The sequence below is a fragment of the Crocodylus siamensis genome, chromosome 14, assembly GCF_052110815.1.
Source record: "Crocodylus siamensis isolate JL-2025a chromosome 14, ASM5211081v1, whole genome shotgun sequence".
In the NCBI taxonomy this organism is placed as follows: Eukaryota; Metazoa; Chordata; order Crocodylia; family Crocodylidae; genus Crocodylus; species Crocodylus siamensis.
This window is the reverse complement of record NC_143408.1, coordinates 6,830,819-6,849,837: the sequence shown is the minus strand read 5'-3', so window position 1 is coordinate 6,849,837 and position 19,019 is coordinate 6,830,819. Positions and strand designations below refer to the sequence as shown.

At 42.0% G+C, this 19,019-nt stretch overlaps 1 protein-coding gene across 7 annotated transcripts in view; it reads left to right on the top strand.

Moving 5' to 3' along the window:
• DOT1L (DOT1 like histone lysine methyltransferase) overlaps positions 1-19,019 on the top strand; it is a 96,185-nt gene that overhangs the window by 11,181 nt on the left and 65,985 nt on the right. For all 7 annotated transcript variants that reach the window (XM_090028059.1, XM_090028056.1, XM_090028057.1 and 4 more), the window contains exons 2-4: positions 12,345-12,388; positions 15,949-16,023; positions 18,373-18,436. In XM_090028059.1, the coding sequence (XP_089884185.1) occupies positions 12,345-12,388; positions 15,949-16,023; positions 18,373-18,436 (183 nt within the window). The remainder of the gene's footprint in view (positions 1-12,344; positions 12,389-15,948; positions 16,024-18,372; positions 18,437-19,019) is intronic.

Below are 19,019 nucleotides of genomic sequence, written 5' to 3'. Positions count from 1 at the left end.
ATTTGACCTACTAGTCGGTTTGTAACCTTGGGAAAATGATCTGTTTTGCCTTGTTTCACTTTTGTGATTTGCTGGCTAAGCATCCTTGTTTGCTGGAGAAAAGGCCACCCTGGGATCTGTGCTGTGTTTTAAAACTTTAGGGGTAGTGGCCTTTCTGGCACTTACCTGGTTTTTGTAGGCTCATGATCACTTAACACTTGCAGATTGGCCTGTTGCATTAAAAAAACCCAAACCCTTTATCAAAGCATGCCAGCTGCCCAGGGATGGAAACTGAGCCTCTCTCAATAGATTAGGCAATGGCCAAAAAAATGGTTGCAAAAGAGAGGCCCTCTAAACAATATTTTTATCAGTTTGTCTTAATCAACACTTCTTCTAAGCCTGTCGGCTCATCCACTGGCAGTAAGTGTTTGTGGGAGACTTCTTCCTGACCTGCAAATACCTGCTCATAGTTGGTTTGCAAGTATGCAAACTGGCTTTGGCATCTTCTCTTGCAGGATTTTGAATTAGGTTTTGGTCACCTATTTTGTGGTGGGGAGGAAGTATGGATTTAGTGTGGAATGAATTATTTGGATTTGGGGGAAGTCACTGAATCAGGGGGCAGGGAGGCTGCAGGGGGGAGAAGTAGGAAGGGCAGAGGGTAAGGATGCCACCAGACACCCCCCCCCCCACCAGCCACTGCTTTCCCTGCTGTAGCTTTGCGGCGGGGAGGGGGATTCGGAACAACCCTCCAGTACTTAAATTCTATACCTTGAAAATTATAACAACTTTATAAATTTTCCATATATAAAATCTACTTATGGGGGGTTGTCTTGTATTCAAGTCAGTATGGTATTTAGTTCATCAGTTAGGAAGAGCGCTAGAATGTGGTTTCTCACTTCAGGCCTTGCCACCTATGCGCTTTAATTGAAGGTGTTTTACTTCTCACTTTGCACGCTGCTTTCTCGGTCAAGTTCACAAATTCAAGCAATAGCTTTAATATGCAGCTTACAGTAAGATCCTTCTTCTTATGAAGTAACTTGCGTCTTGCAAACATTTATGTCTGGGATGTCACAATGGGCCCCAGACCTATTTCCAGGTAGCACATTTAACATTTAATAAGGGAATGTTACTTTAAGGAGAGCTAAAGTTTTTTTGTTTTTTTTTTAAAAAGAGGACAAATTAGGTTGTATTGCATTTTGCATTCAGTATTGCAACACTGGCCTTCATAACTGGTTAAGTTGCAGCAAAAATGTTGTTACAAACTGTCATGCTGACATTCTTACTTGATACTGTAGAATTGTTTCTAAAGACAAATTCAGCTTTTGTTGGAAATTGATGTTTTATTAAAATTGTATAGATAATACACCATGGTGATGGCCTTTAGCTGGACTCTCTGTGCCTGTGCAGCGTTTTATAAAATGAGGCCCCATTCTGTATGTTTTAAATCCCACCCATGCTCTTTGTAGAGAGCCTTAAAACGTTTCAAGATTCAGTCTTAATAAAAAATATGTGTAACTTCTTTCTTTGGATACCCAATTCTGTGGTAAATCATTGGGGTTTTCTCTCACTCTTTCTTTTTTTCTTGGGTCACGGTATGAAGTGCAGAGACAGAGAAGAAAATAAAGGAAACAATCTGGGCACAGCTGTTTGTAGAGTGTAGATTCTTGCACTCACACTCGCACACACTGCAAAGCACTTTTTAAAAAAGGCTTTCGGATAAATCAGTAGAGGCTAATTTTCCCCTTCGGGATCTCTGTGGGGGGTGATTCCTGTTAGTCATCAGGAGCTATATAAGCATGCCACAGACAAAATTTGTCTTGATGGTTTCCATGGAATAATGCACCGGTTCTCAACCTTTTTTAGATTCAAGGCACCCCTCAGAAAATGTCAACTCTTCATTTTCACTCTCTCTTTTTTTTTTTTTTTTTTTTTTTTTGGATAACAGAAAAATAGTGGAGCAATTCTTCTGTTGCCAAGAACTCAAAAAGGCTGCAACAGGTCAGAATGTTTTTAACACTTTGGATTTTTATTTTCAATTTCTGGGTTTGTCCTGTGAACCTTGTTTGCACATCTATTGGTATTAACTTTTTACAGCACCCTGTGGCACCCCTGAAAGGAGCTCAAGGCACCATAGAGTGCCCCGGTACCATGGCTTAGAATAATTGGAATAGTGCATGTCTTTTAAACAAAATAACTTCTGTTTTGTATGGATGCACTTCTTTGGCACGAGCCAAACTCCTCCAGGGTTGAGTTCTTGCTGTTTTCAGGTGTGAAGAACAGGCTACAAGAAAAAGATTTAATGGTAGCGTATTAATCCCTAATAGATTAATATGACATGTTAAATTACATGCTGTATAAACGTGTACATGGATTAATTGATCCTTGATAGGATCATTTGGAGATTTGAATCTAGGCTATCTTTAAGACCTGGCAAGCAAAATAATATTAATTAATTTACAAATAGAATTAGATATAAATCCTACAAGACTGCCCGCTTCAAGTTGGCTAAATAATGCCTACTTTTACATATCAATCTTCAACAATAGACCTTGAAGAACCTTGTGAAAGGTCTGTTTGATAACCATCTTCCTTATACAGATGGGGAGATAGAGGAACAGGAGGGAAGTGACTTTGCAAAATCACAAAGCAGGTTAGTGTTAAAACTGGGAATAGAACCAAAAGTTTGAGTCCCAAGCTTGGGGCCAGGCCTACTCTACCAGTTGGATTAAGTGTGATCTTGCGTTATTAAGTCCATGAAAGTCTAATAATGTGTCTATTCTTTCATAACGTGCTATCATCTTACCTTTTAAAACTAAGTCTAAAACAATAGTGAGGAAGAGGAGAATCAACCCACCTTTTGTAGGAGTATGAACAGATTTTAAGGGACTAGAAGAAGATGGAACAGGGCCTGGCTTAGGTGCCCAAGTGTATATGCACATGCTTTCTGTGCAGTTTTTCTAATTTAATTTTTTTAACAGTTTGATGGTACGCAAATTTAGCTAGATGATGAAAAAACCTCATTTCAAGTTCTTGGTGGAGGGAGGCAGGATTTGGACTTATTCTAGCTATAACTGGTAACACAATTAGGTTAAATACTAGTTATGTCAATAGCATTGAGCATTCCCAAGAATTGATATCATGAACCACAATTTAAATTTTTTTTTTTTTAATATTAAAGAGATTTCCCATCATATTGAATGGCATTCATCCATATAGCCCCAAGGATTCCAAATGCCTCTCAAACTACATACATACAGTTTCACAACAGAAGTGCAACAGGCAGCTTGGGGAAGGAAAACTTGGATGGGGAAGAAAACTTGGACTTAAGGCACGGGTGACTGGAACACTTGACTGTCACCAGAAGTGCTCTGAGATCTCTTAATTCTGTACGGCATAGACAGGATTTCTGTGTTTCTTAAGACTCATCCATAAATCATCTCTGCAGTCTATAGCATGATAATCTTACAGACAATACTTATACCAGAAACACTTTGCGGTCATATATACTCTGAAAGCAGTTGTAATGTGAATACAGTTTAAATTGTGTTCTGTGGAGATGGAACAAGTGATCAGTAAGAATGAACCAAGAAATAATGGTAAATGCAGAGCTATATTGGTATTATAGCTCCCAGGGGCGGGCATAATACAGCACTTTCATCTGGCCTGCGGCACCCACCAACTAACTGTATCCTGTCCAACCCTTCTGTCCAGTAGGGTGGGAGCAAGGTGCTCGCATATATACCGCCCCCTGCAATATACCCTATTGCCTCAAACCCACCCTTGTGGGCACAAGGGCATGGCCTGGTCAACACACAGCTTCCAGTCAGGGCTGCTTGACTTCCCTGGCATCCTGCTCACTTGAGTCGGCAGGTAGAGAAGCGACGGGGCAGGGGCAGAGCTGCGGCTGGGTGGGAGCGCGGAGTGGGGAGCTGGGGTTGGCAGCAGTTGGAGGCAGTGGCAGCGTGGAGCTCGGGTGGGGGGTATGGGGAGCACCACACGCTCCACCCATTGTGCACAGCCCTGGCAGGCAGTGACAGTGGCGGCAGCAGCAGGCAGGGGTGCTTGTGCCCAGTGGTGCATAGCTCTGGCCAGCGCTGCACATTGCACCAAGGAGAGCAACCCCTGCTGGGCCTTCTTCATCACTAGCACTCTCCGCCACACACACGCAGCCCTTGCACTCGCATGCCACAGGAGAGAAGCGATAGAGACGGCCTGGTGGGGGTTGTACTCTTTGCTGCAATGTGTGGCACTGGTGGGAGCCATGTGCTGCTGTGCACCAGTGCCTGGGCTGGACACAAGTGCTCCAAGCACCCCTGCCTCCTCCTGCTGCACCATGGGGGGTGGGGGAACCAGAGGAGGGGTCCTCACAACCCTCCCCTCCCCCCTGAATACACACCCACCCACAACTATACCTGCACCCAACCACCCACCCCACAACATACAAGACTAAGAATTTATTTTTGAGTTGTTATACAAACAAAAATCATTACAAAAATATTGTTTGCATTAAAATTTAAAATATGTTATAGTAGGTGTTAGACTTCTATTGTATGATCTGTCTGGTTGTTTTTTCCTTCTGGTTCTGTGATGGGAACCATGTCTCTCCCCCCACTGGCAAGAAAAAAAAAAAAAAAAGTATTTCCAGGGCTCACGGGGAGGAACTTTCTGGTGGCAAAGTTCAGGGGGTTGGTGCAGGTAGGACTTCTGGTCCCAAGACAGCAACCAGGGGGTAGGGCAGCTGTCAAAGGGCGGGGCTACCCATGCAGCCCTCAAAAGCTCACCAAACCTCATTAAGTGGCCCTCGACCTGAAATAATTGCCCATCCCTAATCTATACAGTGCAGCTATGTCAGTTTGGGATCACACCTCTACCAGCAGTCTTATTGGTGGGGAAACTAGTGTAGAATAGCTTCAGCCAAACTTTTGGAAAGATGACGGGCTGGGCTGATGTTGCTGCAAGCTGAACTTGTGGTTTTGGGGAGTTTATTTCAAAAGTAAAGATTGGGCTTCTGCAAGGCTCACGGGGTGGCTGCATAATCCAGACAAGATGCCTGATGCTGATTGAAGGTGGTTACTCTTGTAAGAAGAACCAGTTTAGCTTTAATATATATATAGACTGATCTTCAAAGGATGTGAAATAGTGCTCAAGCTCTACCTTCCTTTTATGATTAAAGCATGAAAGGTTGGGGAAGGGCTTTTTTTTTTTCTTTCTCTTAAATTTTACCTTTTAGAAACACTGGGATGTCAGCTCTGGGTTGGAGGAGAACTTGTTGATCTGGCAGCTGACATATACAAGGGTTTTACCATATAGTTAAATACCTTGCCATGTGCAAACTCTGATTCCAGTCCATGAGAGCTTTTTCAGATGGGCTATCCTAGGTAATATTGACAAAACTGAAAATCTTCTCAGATCCTGGGGTGCGGTGGCAGAGTGGTTGGTGAAAAGTCTCTTTCTGTGGCTCTAGATCAGTGGTTTCATAGTTTATAGTTTCATAGTTTCTAGGGTTGGAAGGGACCTGAGTAGATCATCTAGTCCGACCCCCTGCCATGGCAGGAAAGAGTACTGGGGTCAAACGACCCCAGCAAGGTGTTCATCTAACCTCCTCTTAAAGACCCCCAGGGTAGGGGCCAGCACCACTTCTCTTGGCAGTTGGTTCCAGACCCTAGCCGCCCTGACCGTGAAGTTGCGCCTTCTGATATGTAGCCTAAACCTACCCTCTGCCAGCTTGTGACCGTTATTCCTGGTCACTCCTGGCAGTGCTCGGGGGAACAGGGACTTCCCCAGTGCCTGCTGATCCCCCATGACTAGTTTGTAACAGGCCACGAGATCCCCCTCAGCCTTCTCTTGTGGAGGCTGAACAGGTTCAGGTCCCGTAGCCTCTCCTCTCCTGATCATACGAGTGGCCCTCCTCTGGACCTTCTCCATGTTGTCCACATCCCTCTTGAAGTGCGGTGTCCAGAACTGGATGCAGTACTCCAGCTGCGGCCTGACCAGCGCTGCATAGAGGGGGAGGATCACCTCCTTGGACCTGCTTGAGATGCATCTGTGGATGCAGGACAAGGTGCGGTCGGCCTTCCTGACTGCTTCCCCACACTGCCAACCCATGTTCATCTTGGAGTCAATGATGACTCCAAGATCCTTTTCTGCCTCTGTACTGACACGAAGGGAGTTCCCCAGCCTGTAGGTATGGTGCCAGTTGTTCCTCCCCAGGTGCATCACTTTGCACTTTTCAGTGTTGAATCCCATCCTGTTCTCATCTACCGACCCCTGTAACCTGTCTAGGTCTGACTGTAGCCTGTTGCTCCCTTCTAGAGTGCCCACATCTTAGTGTCATCAGCAAATTTGAACAGGGTGCTTTTTACCCCCTTGTCCAAGTCGCTGATGAAGATGCTGAACAGTGCGGGCCCAAGGACGGAGCTCTGCAGAACCTCATCCCTCTGGGTCAAAAATGACCCGTCCACCACCGCTGTCTGGGTGCGACCCTCCAGCCAGTTGGCAACCCAATTGACTGTGTGGGCATTGACACCACAGTCCCCCAGTTTTTTAATGAGAACAGGGTGAGAGACAGTGTCGAAGCCTTCTGAAAGTCCAAGAAGACTATGTCTACTGCTACCCCTGCATCAAAGGATTTGGTGATCTGATCATAGAAGGCCACCAGGTTGGTCTGACAGGACCTTCCACTGATGAACCCGTGTTGGTTGCCCCTAAGCGTGAAATCCCCTGTTGGCCCCTCATGGATGTGTGCCAGCATAAGTTTCTCGAACAGTTTGCCTAGGATCGAAGTAAGACTAACTGGCCTATAATTTCCCGGGTCCTCCTTCTTCCCCTTTTTGAAGATGGGAACCACGGTGGCCCTCTTCCAGTCCTCCGACCCCACACCAGAGCACTGCGAGTGCTCGTAAAGCCGTGCCAGGGGTCCTGCAATGACCTCAGCCAATTCCTTTAGTACTCTAGGGTGGAGATCATCTGGACTGGCTGACTTGTATACGTCCAGTCCCTCCAGAAGCTCCCTAACTAGTTCCTCACTAACCCTTGGCCCAGGTGTGCCTCCCCTGGGGCCCGAGGGGGGCCCAGCAGGGGGGGTGGCTCTTCCGGTCCCTGCTTAGGAAGATGGAGGCAAAGAAATCGTTAAATAGGTTGGCTTTCTCGTGTGGTGTGACGACCAAATTTCCTAACGTGTCCTGCAGGGGCCCCACGTTACCCAGAACCTTCTTTTTCTCCCCTATGTATTTAAAGAAGGACTTCTTATTGTCCTTAATTTGGGAAGCTAGTCCCAATTCCATCTCTGCCTTGGCCTTCCTGACTGCCCCCCTACATCCCCGAGCAACTGCGGTATAGTCTTCCCTAGTGATGTCCCCTCTTTTCCATTGGGTGTATGCCTCCCTTTTAGCTAGGAGACATTCCCGGATGCTTTTGGTGAGTCATGGGGGCTTGTATGCCCTCCTGCTCCCTTTGATCCTCGTTGGGATTACCTCTCTTTGGGCTTGGAGGATCGACTCCTTGAGGAGTGACCACTCTCCTTGGACACTTGGCTCCCCTCCCCTCTGGGACCTCAGTGAATCCCTGACTATCCTCCTTAGCTTGGTGAAGTTTGCCCTCCTGAAATCTAGGGTTGCTGCCTTGCTGCAGGCCTTTGCCACCTTGCACTGGATGGTGAATTCCAGCAGGCGATGATGACTGTCACCCAGGTGGTCAAGCACCCGCAGCCCCCTCACCTTTTTTGGACTTGTGGTACCCCTCACTGGATTCAAGGCACCCTTCCCTAACTTTTGTGAATTGAGTGGCCCCCCAGTTAAAAATTAATTTATAGATTATGATGTTTATCTTCTTGCAGAGGGACCGGACAGTGTAGATGAGGGATTGACTAGGCAGGGACAAGCCTTAGCCTGTTTTCCGTGCTGTTCTCCTAACTGGCATGCCTTACTACTCCATCCAGGAGGAACACAGACCATCTGCAGATGCTTCCTCAGCCTGATGAAGGGTGTTTGTGTCCAAAATCTTGCTAAGAACAATTTTTCCAATTATCTGAGTAGGTGTAATAAAATATATTGGATTTACCCAAATAACCTTGTCTCACCACCTTGGTTGGCCACTAGGCTTGGAAAGGCCCTTGACCTCTTTGTGACCAGTCACGGAGGAGTTTCCATATGCAGGGATACCAGTGGGATGTTTGTACCTGCTTGAATTTACACCTCGGCTTTAACTAGTCCGACTTTTCTTGGTAGAGAAGGCCTTAGGGAGGTATTGAAAGGTGGGGTTTTTGTTTTTTTTTCAGTTTTAATGGAAGTGACAGGGGAATTGAAGCTCATAACAAATAGATGCTTTTAACCAGTTAAGTAGGTATTAAAATGGGTCTTGTAGGCTGGCTTTATCAATGTTTTTTCTTATCAGTGTAACTGTCAGGGAGTGTTGTCTGTCTTTGCCATTGTAGTTAACAGCACAACCCTCTTCTGTTGATGTAGCTGTGTTGGTACAATATACTCATTTTCATAGCATACATATTCCTGTATGGGGAGAAGAACAGGTTATACTGACAGCATGTAATATGAAAAAGAAATGAAATATTTCTTTTTCTTGTTCTGTAGTCACAAAATACCTGGGACACTACGTAGCTGTGCTGGTATGACTGTACTCGTATAGTTAAAGGGATACAGGATGCTCATGTCCACATAAATGAAAAACATTGGAGAACACAGCCATAGGGAAGACTAGAAATGCCAGGAAGAATAACCAGTTGAAGGCGAAGAGTTAGTGGAGGGATTATGTACATGAGAGGTAAGACTATTGGGCTCTCAGTATGCCTCACAAAAAACCAGAAATGGCCACACACCCAATTTTTTTTGTCCCTTTGTAAATTCCCATTAAGTAAATGAGGACAGAGATCCTTGCCAATTGTGAACCTGCAGTGAATTTTAAGGGTAAGCTGTGGCCCAGAGCAAGGGGAGGAAAGTGGATCAAGTAGGTGACACATTTTCATTTTGAATGGAACTAGAAAATTCTTATGCAATTTGACCTTTGTAGTGCTGCTGAGTCTGAATTATCTCCTAAACGTGGTTCCAGTTAACCTGATTTCTAAGGTAGAGACTGACTGACCTTTGCATTAGACAGTCCACAGCAGTTGGTCAAAATGAGTAGCTCTAGCTGGGACTGTATTACTATAAAAACACTGGAACTTAAGTTGGGCTGCATCTAAGCTAGAGATCCAAGTTGTTGGTAACTAAATCAGTGGAATAATGCCAGTTTAAGTACTAATGGTTCATTGTGTCTCTGTTAACTGTTGATCATTTTTTAAATTCTGTGCTAACATTAGAGTTCTGCTACGTTTTGCAGTATTGCTGCTTCCTTAGGATTTACTCTACGGACTAAAAACTTCCCTTACGGTTTCTGGGAGTTCTTGAGGCTACCTGTGGAAGCTCAGAAGACTTGTAGGAAGAGAATAGACCCCGATAATGATCTAATTCTTTTGTCTTTTAAATGGACATTAGGATGAGCATTTGGTTCTGGCTGTTTACTTAATTGAAATATTTATTTTTCTTGTTCTGTAGTCGCAAAATATCTGGGAAGAGGTTATGGAAGGCTCTTTGGGAAGGACCTGGGAAAGAGAATGAAACAGGAAGTTGTTAGCTTATTTTACAATAGTGTTTTTTTGCAGTAGTTGTGCATACCTGCTTGTGAAGTAGCTGGATCAATGCAAAAGTCTTTGCTGCAGGGTGGACCAGGGCTCAGACTGGTTGGATTTGAATTCTGAAGATCTGGAATTAGCAGCAGTGGCTTCAGAGTTTGAGGATGAGGAAGGAGACTTGCCCTCTGTGACAGGCCACGAAGATAAGTGCTCCAGGTGTTTTGTGAACATGAAGTTGCCCAGGGGATGCTGGCTACCTTGGCTCTTTTACTGGTTCAGAATATTTGGTCCAGAGTTAGTTGTATCTAATTGGTTGCATCTCCTGGGATACCACTTTGCAGGCTGTGATTTTTAAAAAAAAAGAGCATAAGAGATGCTATGTGAGGCCAGACCACAATCCATCTATCCGAGGATTTTGCATCTCTGTGGCACAGATTGAGCTTTGATTCAGTTCCAATAGTGCTGAAACACACTAGCAATTAAAACAAAGTGAACTGAATTCCCCCTATGGTCAAGCTAGTGCACAAATGACTTCTTTTTGCACGTGGCACTAATTATAGGTGTAGCCGTTCATTATGTTGGGCATTTTATGTCATTGATTCCTATCTCCTTTGGTTGTGCAAGTAGAGGACAATGTGAAGGTTAGCATTACCTGGAGTAAGTGTAATCCAGATGTGATCATCTGTGCAATTCTGGGAGTACTTTGTGTTATTTTGGTATATTACAGGGCATAAGTAGAGGGCTGTTTAGTAGTGGTTATGATGTGAAATTCTTGATTAGACGGTGACACTTTCTGTGCCAATGTAGATGGAGGAGAAAACTTACTGGTTTTCTTTTTGTTTCATTTCCGTCCTTTAGATATGGCAAGTTCAAGGATTTTTTTATTTGGTTCTCAAGTCTGAGACTTCTGAGCCCAACCTGTGTGATTCTCTTTAGTTACAGCCTTACATTTTTGCATTATAAAAATAAAACGTCTTCCAGGCAGACTAGAGAGCATCATCTTTCACACCTCTGTGTTAAGTGCACAGGGGTTTTGTCTTTTATTCAGTTCGCGCTGGCTCTTGAGATTCCTATAAGTCCATGCCTAATGACTGTACTACCTGGCCTTCTGTAAGTTGCTTTGTATGAAAACGTCCTATAACAGCAGTTCTCTTGGCCCTTTCTGATTTTAAAAAACAAAAAATAAAAAATTACAAAGCCAATTTGTAAAGGGGACTGTGGGGAGTGGTTGTAGGTTTTCTGCTCTGACTTGTGTTTGACTTTGTATTGAATTTTTTTTTTTTTTTTTAACAAAAATCTAAATTTTGTTAAACTCCGCACCATAGGAAGAATCCCAAATCAGGGAGTCAGTAGTTGATCAAAATCTATGTAATTGATTCCATATAAAGGAAAAAATGCTTAAACCACAGAAGTGACAGCTATGTGACAAATACGTGCTATCATGAATCTTCAACCACTTAAATAGGAGGATTGTTTAGCAGTTAACCAAAACAAAAACCAAGGACAGGCTCCAGAGTAATGGCCTTTAACTGTTTTCTCTTTCCCCAGGCAGCCTGTCTCCCATCACCCTCAAACCTGGAATTTTCCCATCACTAGACATGTAAAAAGTACCTTAAGGCAGGGGAAACTAGCTGTGTGAGCACAACATTTGCTTCTTGCTCTGGAAGGTCCTGAGATAGTGGACTTTTTTAATTTAAAAGGTCACAACACAACACTGAAGTAGGGTTGCAAAGCTGTTGTAGATGTGGTGGTCCAGGAAATACACTAGAGCAGGGTAGGCAGCTTTTGGCTTTGTGGGCTGCTGCTTTCTAACCTGGCCCCTGCTGCAGCCTGGATCCCTGCACCTTCTTGGTGATCAGAAGCTGCTGCAAAGGGAATAGATTAAAAAAAAAACAGATTAAAAAGACAGCAGAGCTACGCTGTTGTGGCTGGAAGGTGCTGCTGATTCACCTGCTGTGGTATGGTGGGCTGGATCTGGTCTCTTCAGGGGCTGGATGCTGAACCTTATGGAACGACCTGCAAAACCTCTCAAGTGGTTTTTCCTTGCTTGAGAGAAGTGACATCTCGACATCATGCCGATAAGATTTTTATGGTGCGCACTCCTGTGGGTATGGACAGAATGTTATGCGCTTTTTCATGGAAAAACCTTTCATGTAGTGGTGTCTGTCTTTTGTTTTTGATGTTGCCAGTTTTTGGCACTAATATAATACATTCTTATTGTGTAGCTGATAGTTTTAAAAAGCCATTTGCCCATCCAGAGACTTATTGCCCACATGGATTTGTGACCGTGGGGCAGATGCTCAGGAGATGAAATCAGCTGTTCATTATGGAACTTGAATTCAAACACCCACTTCATACCAGTTTTCTTTGAGGGTATCAGTTACAGAATTTCTTGTTTTGGGAAGTGACAGTGACATAAGTGGAAGGAAGGCCTTTCTGTTTTCATTCTTCCTTTTTTTTTTCTTTTAATGTTTGTTTGTTTGTTTGTTTGTTTACAAGCCTACTACTAGTTTGTAAGAAACTCAAATAAATCTTTTTTTAAATGTAAACGGTACAAATGGAAGAAATACTTTATTCTGATTATGTTAACTGTGCTTTATGGCAATTAAGCACTCCTTCCCTTCTGCATTTTTCACTCATGACCTTTTTTAAAATACAAGTCCTGTAATTTTCAGTGATTAACGTGAATGCTGTTCTCCAGATGCCTCTCTGAAACAACCTCTCTGTCTGTCTTTGCTTTCAGGACAAACACCATGATGCTGCTCATGAAATCATTGAGACAATTCGGTAAGTGCTTGATCTGGTTAGGAGGAAAGAGGTTTGGGTTCTAAATGGATATAAAATGTTATAAATGAAATATTTTTGCAGGAATCAAACTGCAAAGAGAGACAACAGTTCTAATAGCTGAACTCACCCTGTGGTCTAATTTGCATGACACCTACTTTCACTGGTTTTTAATTTGCTTTTAGTCTTTGGGTGATTCAATATCTCCTTCTCGTATTCCCAACTTAATTTTAGCTTGTGCCAAACTGTTCCAGTTGTGGGAGTAGTTTTAACTCAGATTGGACATAAGTATCAACTTTATGGTGCTTTTTATGTGGATAAGGATGCTTCAGCATCCAGTGACAGAATTGAAATTAATTTCTTAGGATCCCAATGTTAGGCACTTTAGAAAAACAAACACAGACATTATCTCACTCATGCCTGTCTTTTTTAAGATTATCCTGCATATGTTCCTCACAGTTTCCAACTGTTAGAACTTTACAATACTAGTAGTTAGGAGTGATGCCTGCACTAGCATTTTCTGTATAGCTACTGCCTCAAGTTGATCGGTGGGGAAGTGGGGGTGGGGAGAGGTGAAAGGGTAAGAAGTTTGAATATTTTTAGGCAGTATAACAGCCAGATGTATTGTGACAAAGCACTCGCTGTGGTTTCAGTACTGGCGGGAAATGACTTGTCTGGCAGAAGCAGTGTCTATGCAGTTATTTATGCGAGTGGCTTTTTTATATCAAGTTATCCTGATTAAATAGTCAAACCAGGCTAGACAGTTTTAAACATGGCTCTGTCTTAAATACTTCTAACAGTTGCACTAGATGGCAGTTTTAGGTCTCCGTGTCACGGGCCCTACATACATAAGATTATACATGAACTTGATTTTGTGATCAGCTAGACAACTGGATGGAGTTAAATACTGCTCCAACATCATTTATCAGCCCACATAGCTACCTGGACTACAATGGTAGTCTTGAATGCGGTTTGACTGCCTACACAGGCTTAGCAAACGGGATGAGTCTTGTTTGTCCAAAAGAGTTTAGCTAAGTCTAATTGTGGTGCCTGGGGTCTGACACCCACCGTGAAGCATGGGTCTGACAGATATTTCAGAACATGTTCTGAAATACATGCACATGTATTCTGCACATGTGCAGTGTACCATATGCTCTTGCATATAGCATGCCCCATATGTAATACAAATCTTGTTTTTTTTTTCAAAGGAAGCTTGAAGAAGAAAAAATCTTGGTAGAAACTAAGTTGCAGCAGCAAGGAAGCTAAGCCTGCTAACAGTTCTATATGCAGAATGGAGCCTGCAGATCGATCCTGTGTGCTGGGTCCAGGGCAGTGCATGGGTCGTCCATCTGGGGGCTCCTCACAGACTGGAAACTTGTTGTCAAGGGGAGCAGTAGGAACACTTAATTGTCATGACTCTCCTCTCCCCTGCTGCCAAATTTCCAAACCTGTGGGGATCTTTTTTTTCTTCACGTATAACTCTCATCATGATTTTCACCACGTGGTTTTGGGAATGCAGTGCAGGGAGGAAGGTTTAAGTTGTATGTGAGAGAATACAGTAGTTTCTTTTTGCATTTGTTGGAGAATTTTATGATTATAAGGGACCATAACTTATCCATGTTTCTTAATGAGGTCATAAAGTATTCTTTCCTAGTCACAAAAGCCTTATTTATACTAACAACAAGTACAGCATGTTGCTTATGTTAGAGTTGCCAGGAGAGAGAGTATGGAGATGACTGGCTGAAGGCAGGATCACCTGTCTGTTGCCTGCTGACCTAGTTTTAGACAGGTTTGTAGGGATCAAAGAAATAAGGTTTTATGAGAGTAGTGATCATTAGGGGTACTTAAGGAACTTAATGTCCCCCTTAATAGAGCAATGGTAAGAACATGCCTTTCTTCTTCGGCACACTTTGTACACATTGTATTTTTAAATTGGATGCCTTTTCAGCATAATAATGGTCAGGAAAAGGACTGCATGAAAATGACACTTGGCAGATCTGCTTCCTGCATGTCTGTAATCATCTTGAGTAAAATCTGTCTTTATTTTTAGGATGTTTTTGGTGCTGTTCATTCTACTGAAAAGACATTCAACTATTTGAGACCAGTTCTGGAATCTCTTCTGACTTGCATATTAATCTGTTCAGCTGTAGAATCTTTTACTTGGGTTCATCCATCCACAAGCCACATCAGCTCTGGCAGTTGTTAGCGTTGCAGCTTTAAGTTTTTTGGGTTTTTTTAACTCTGACTAAATTGGTTTCATGAATAATGGAGATTATAAACATGAGGCCCCACAAAACCATCTTCAGAGTCACTCTCGAGGCTATTAGAAGTCCTTACTTTAGGTCTACGAATAGGGTTGTAACCCTGTGAAGAGCTTTCTTTGATTATTCCAATAGTATTTTTAAAATATTTTTTAAAAATCCGTCCTCAATGTCAAGATCATAATAGAAGAAAATGTGTGATTCCAGTGGCGTTCTGTAGAATTTTTAGAAGATGCAATAGAATACTCTTATTTAATGTTTAAAGGAAAGAGGGTTTGCAACCCTTTCTTCAGATGTAGCTTTCTTAACCGCTTTCAAAGACTTGCTTTGGTGATTTCCACTTACTTTTGGAACTCCATCCAGTTGTCTAGCTGATCACAAAATCAAGTACATGTATAATCTTATGTATGTAGGGCCCGTGACACGGAGATCTAAAACTGCCATCTAGTGCAACTTATTTTGTAAGTTGTACTTGAAAATATTCCCCCCTCCCCCCAATATTTATATACAGACCTCCCCTCGCCAATATTTGTATACAGATATTGTATGTATTTGTGGAATACAGATCTCTCTAGACTTCCTGTGGCATCCCTAGCTTGTCAGGCAGACTGGCAGTGAGTGTCAGCCCTTCGTACATGATGCCACCAGAGTACAGGGCATCCTTAAAGTACCAATCATCAGAAGCCCTATTGAAAAATCTGCTTCTAAATAGGTCACATAAGAGGGAGTACAAAATATTTCACTAGTGAGGTACAACATACGATATATTGCACCGGATGCTTAGAAGTGTTCATTTTTATGCTGAAAACACCTATGCGTTCTCAGACATGATTTTGCAGGAGAGGATGTGTCCAGTTTTGGTGCATGTGGCTTTATCCAAAGTGGTTGTTTTACAAAAAAAAAAAAAAAAAAAAAATTAGGAAGATGTACCTTCTGCTTCACATTTTTCAGTTGGAGTAGCACCAGCTGTGACTTACTTTTTGCATCATTTGAGTATATTTGTCACTTCATTGTGAAGTTGGTATTGAGTTGGTGTCACTTCAAGCGCTTTATGCTACTGCCAGTGGTATAAGGCTCCTTATTTTGTACTCATTTTGTGTTGGATGAGAACTGTTCCATCACTTGTTGATATCTGCTTTGCTGCTAACAATATTATGATCGTACCTACTACAGGAATGTCAGTCGAAATAAAATTCAGGCAGAATGCTGTTTCAGTAAAAATAAAAACTGCCGTGTTAAGCATTAAGAAGAGCAATAAAAGTTTTGCAGATCCATTGCATTCTCATTCTTGTCTTATTTCAGGTGGGTCTGTGAAGAAATCCCAGATCTCAAGCTTGCTATGGAAAATTATGTTTTAATTGACTATGATACAAAAAGGTGAGAGGAAATTTTTTTTTTCTCTTGGGGAGGGCAGGCCAAAAAGACTTGTGGTGAATTAGTCTGCAATTAGTTATTCTTAGACACTGTGAACTGAGCTGAAGTCTTTTAGAACTGGCTTCAGACTCTGCAAAGTTATTTTGGTAGGAAATGTGTAACAAATATTGGCAAAAGCCGTTGGATTCAGGACATAACTGGAAACTCCACATAGCAGAAAGTTGAGTTGGTGTACGTTGGAATTACTCACCCTGAAACAATGATCAGTATCTGTGCGGTTGGGCTAGTTCCAGGGTTAGGAATCTCAATGGTAAAGAAGTTTCTGCTTTTGTAGTAACTAAATTCCTGTAAAAAAAACAAAACAAAAAACATTATGCCAGAGTTACACAAAGACATCGCTGACAGTCTCCTCCAACAAAGAGGGGAGACAACTTTCCCTACTTTTCTCCTATTCAGAAGGAGGGTACTAATTTAGTACCCTAAATACAAGTAGGATACTAAAATGAGTTTTTGAGTTCAAACTGTTTCTACATGTCCTCCTGAACAAGGGAGCAGTGCTTGATGTGGAGACTTTTGTGAAAACATTTATTTCATAGGCTGGCTTTATGTCTGTATAGTGCTGTCTTGCAGGCTGTAGTGTGGGTGGAAGTTGGGAGGGACAGAATCTGACCCTGTGGAATCTTTTTTTGGCTGTAATCAGTTCATCTGGAGAAAACTGAGAGACACTGTGTGTTTTAGCTTGATTTGACTGCATTAACAGACATGACAGTTAAAACCACAGCTTGGCTAGTAAGTGAGAATGCATCATATTGAGTTTTTGGAAAAGATTTAGATTCACCAAGGTCCACAAAACTGAGTTCTCCCCCTAAATAAGATTGATAAGTAAAACCAAAGGTTTTTAATTGGGTATTTAATTGTTTAAGGAGCTAATTGGCGCCTGCAGCATAAAGGGAGTTTGTGCACATCTAATTAAATGGCGCCAAGGAGCATTCTTACTTTTTCTTTTAAAGATTTGATCTGAGAGTTACTGGTCATTCCAGTCTCACCAGTGTATTTGCAGGAACAGTGTTTCCTTGGTACCTGTTATTGTTTTAAATGTTGGTGTAATAACTAATTTTGTAGTACCGGCATCCTGATAGGGCACGAATAACTGGGTAGCTTCACCTTTGTCAGCAGCAACACTGAATAAAAAGAAACTGTCTGTTCTCAGAAGTCATACCTCACTTACCCATGCAGCATTTCAAGGAAGTCGTAAACCTGGCATTTTGGTCATTGTGTTAATCTGCTTGCTTTGCTTGGAAAAAAAAATATTCTAAAAAAGAATTGCCCCTTGCAGATTGCTTGGCAAGTGCCGAAAATGTGAACGAAAACCAGTAGATTATAGAAATACTTATATTCAAAAATGCAAAACGTATGTTCAGTTCAGTTTCCGCCTCTCCTGTTGTCCTGCCATTTGGCAACTAAAAGTCAGTGCAAAGCTGCAGTATTCTTGAAATGAGGAGCCTTAGCCAACTGGGGTGGAGAAGTTTTTAAGTTTGAGAGGTTAAAGAGATACTTCCTTCTCTTGTCCTTTGTGCTTTTTCCTCCTCCATTCCTGTCTTGATGGCAGTGATTTGAATTTTCACTAATTCCAGTTACTTCCTGGAATGGCCTTTCTTTTGAAGTTATGTGAAATGTAATTGTATAATAGACAATCTGACTGGCAGCTGCTCTCCTTCCCTCCCTGGCACAGAGGTGGTTTTTTTCCTAATCCTCTCAGCTTCTGTCATTAAGGTGCCTGGTTAAACAGAATGTAAATCCAGCTAACCCACTTAATAAGCAATATGTTCCTTGAGTAAATCAGGTCTGTGACGGATGAAGTTTTAGTTTGAAGAAGCTGTATTATAGGGCAGGCTACATTTTAGAACCACAAGACTTGGCTCTGGCTAGGTGTCTGGACAGATGAAGAGATGAACAGAACAAATTACAAGCAACTTCAAACTGCTTGTCATGTAGGCTTGCGAGTAAAAAGCTAATGGGCTATAAGGTATGTCTAATATAGTATTAAGGTTTTTCCCTAATCATTTATCTCCCATTTATTACAATAAGCTCTTAGAAGAGAAATATTAACATCTGTGCACTCTACTATGAGCAGCTGGACTGCGGAATACTTTTATTTTAAGGAAATTTTACATTCATAAAATTGCATAGAGAGAGAGTCTTTGGAGGAAATAAAAAGAACCTGTATACCTACAGTATATTTAACTTTACCAATATAAGTCTACCAATTTTGAAAGCTTTGTTCTAGTATGTTGGGTTGAGCATTTATGTCTGTGTTGTTGACTAACCAGCAAACTTTTTTCCTTTTCCCAGCTTTGAAAGCATGCAGAGGCTTTGTGACAAATACAACCGAGCCATTGATAGCATTCATCAGTTGGTATGTATTTACCTTTGTTATGCCATGATGCCTATCTTGCTGGCCTTATTCAGGCTAATGGTTTCAAGTTCATGTGCAGTAAATTACATCCAAGAATGTGCTGATTTTTTTTTTTTAATGCTCAGAATTGTGTGTATTTACCTAAACAGCAGCACTGCTATTAACAGCATTTTCATTCATTCAGGAGTTAATAAGTCTTCTGTTAAACCTTCCTTTCTGGGCCAAAACTTGGCACTCAAGGATTTAGCCTTGGAGTGAATTTATATTCTTCTTTTATACGAGTAGCTTAATTTTGCTAAAGTGCAGGTTTACAGACTTAGTCCCAAATGTGCAATTGGCATTGTTACTTTGACGTTTAAAATAGTGGAGTTAACTTTGGGGAAAAAATATTCCTTCTCATGTGCCATATCTTGGTTTTTGTTCAAGAACTTCACAAGGATTTCACATCTATAGATTTACTTGTGCATGTGGGTATATGTGGCTTGAAGTCATCTTAAATAGACCATAAGAATCTCTTATGTATTATGGCAGTGATCCGTGGATTGCAAATTTTCTTACTCTTCGATACAGCTATGTTTTAGAG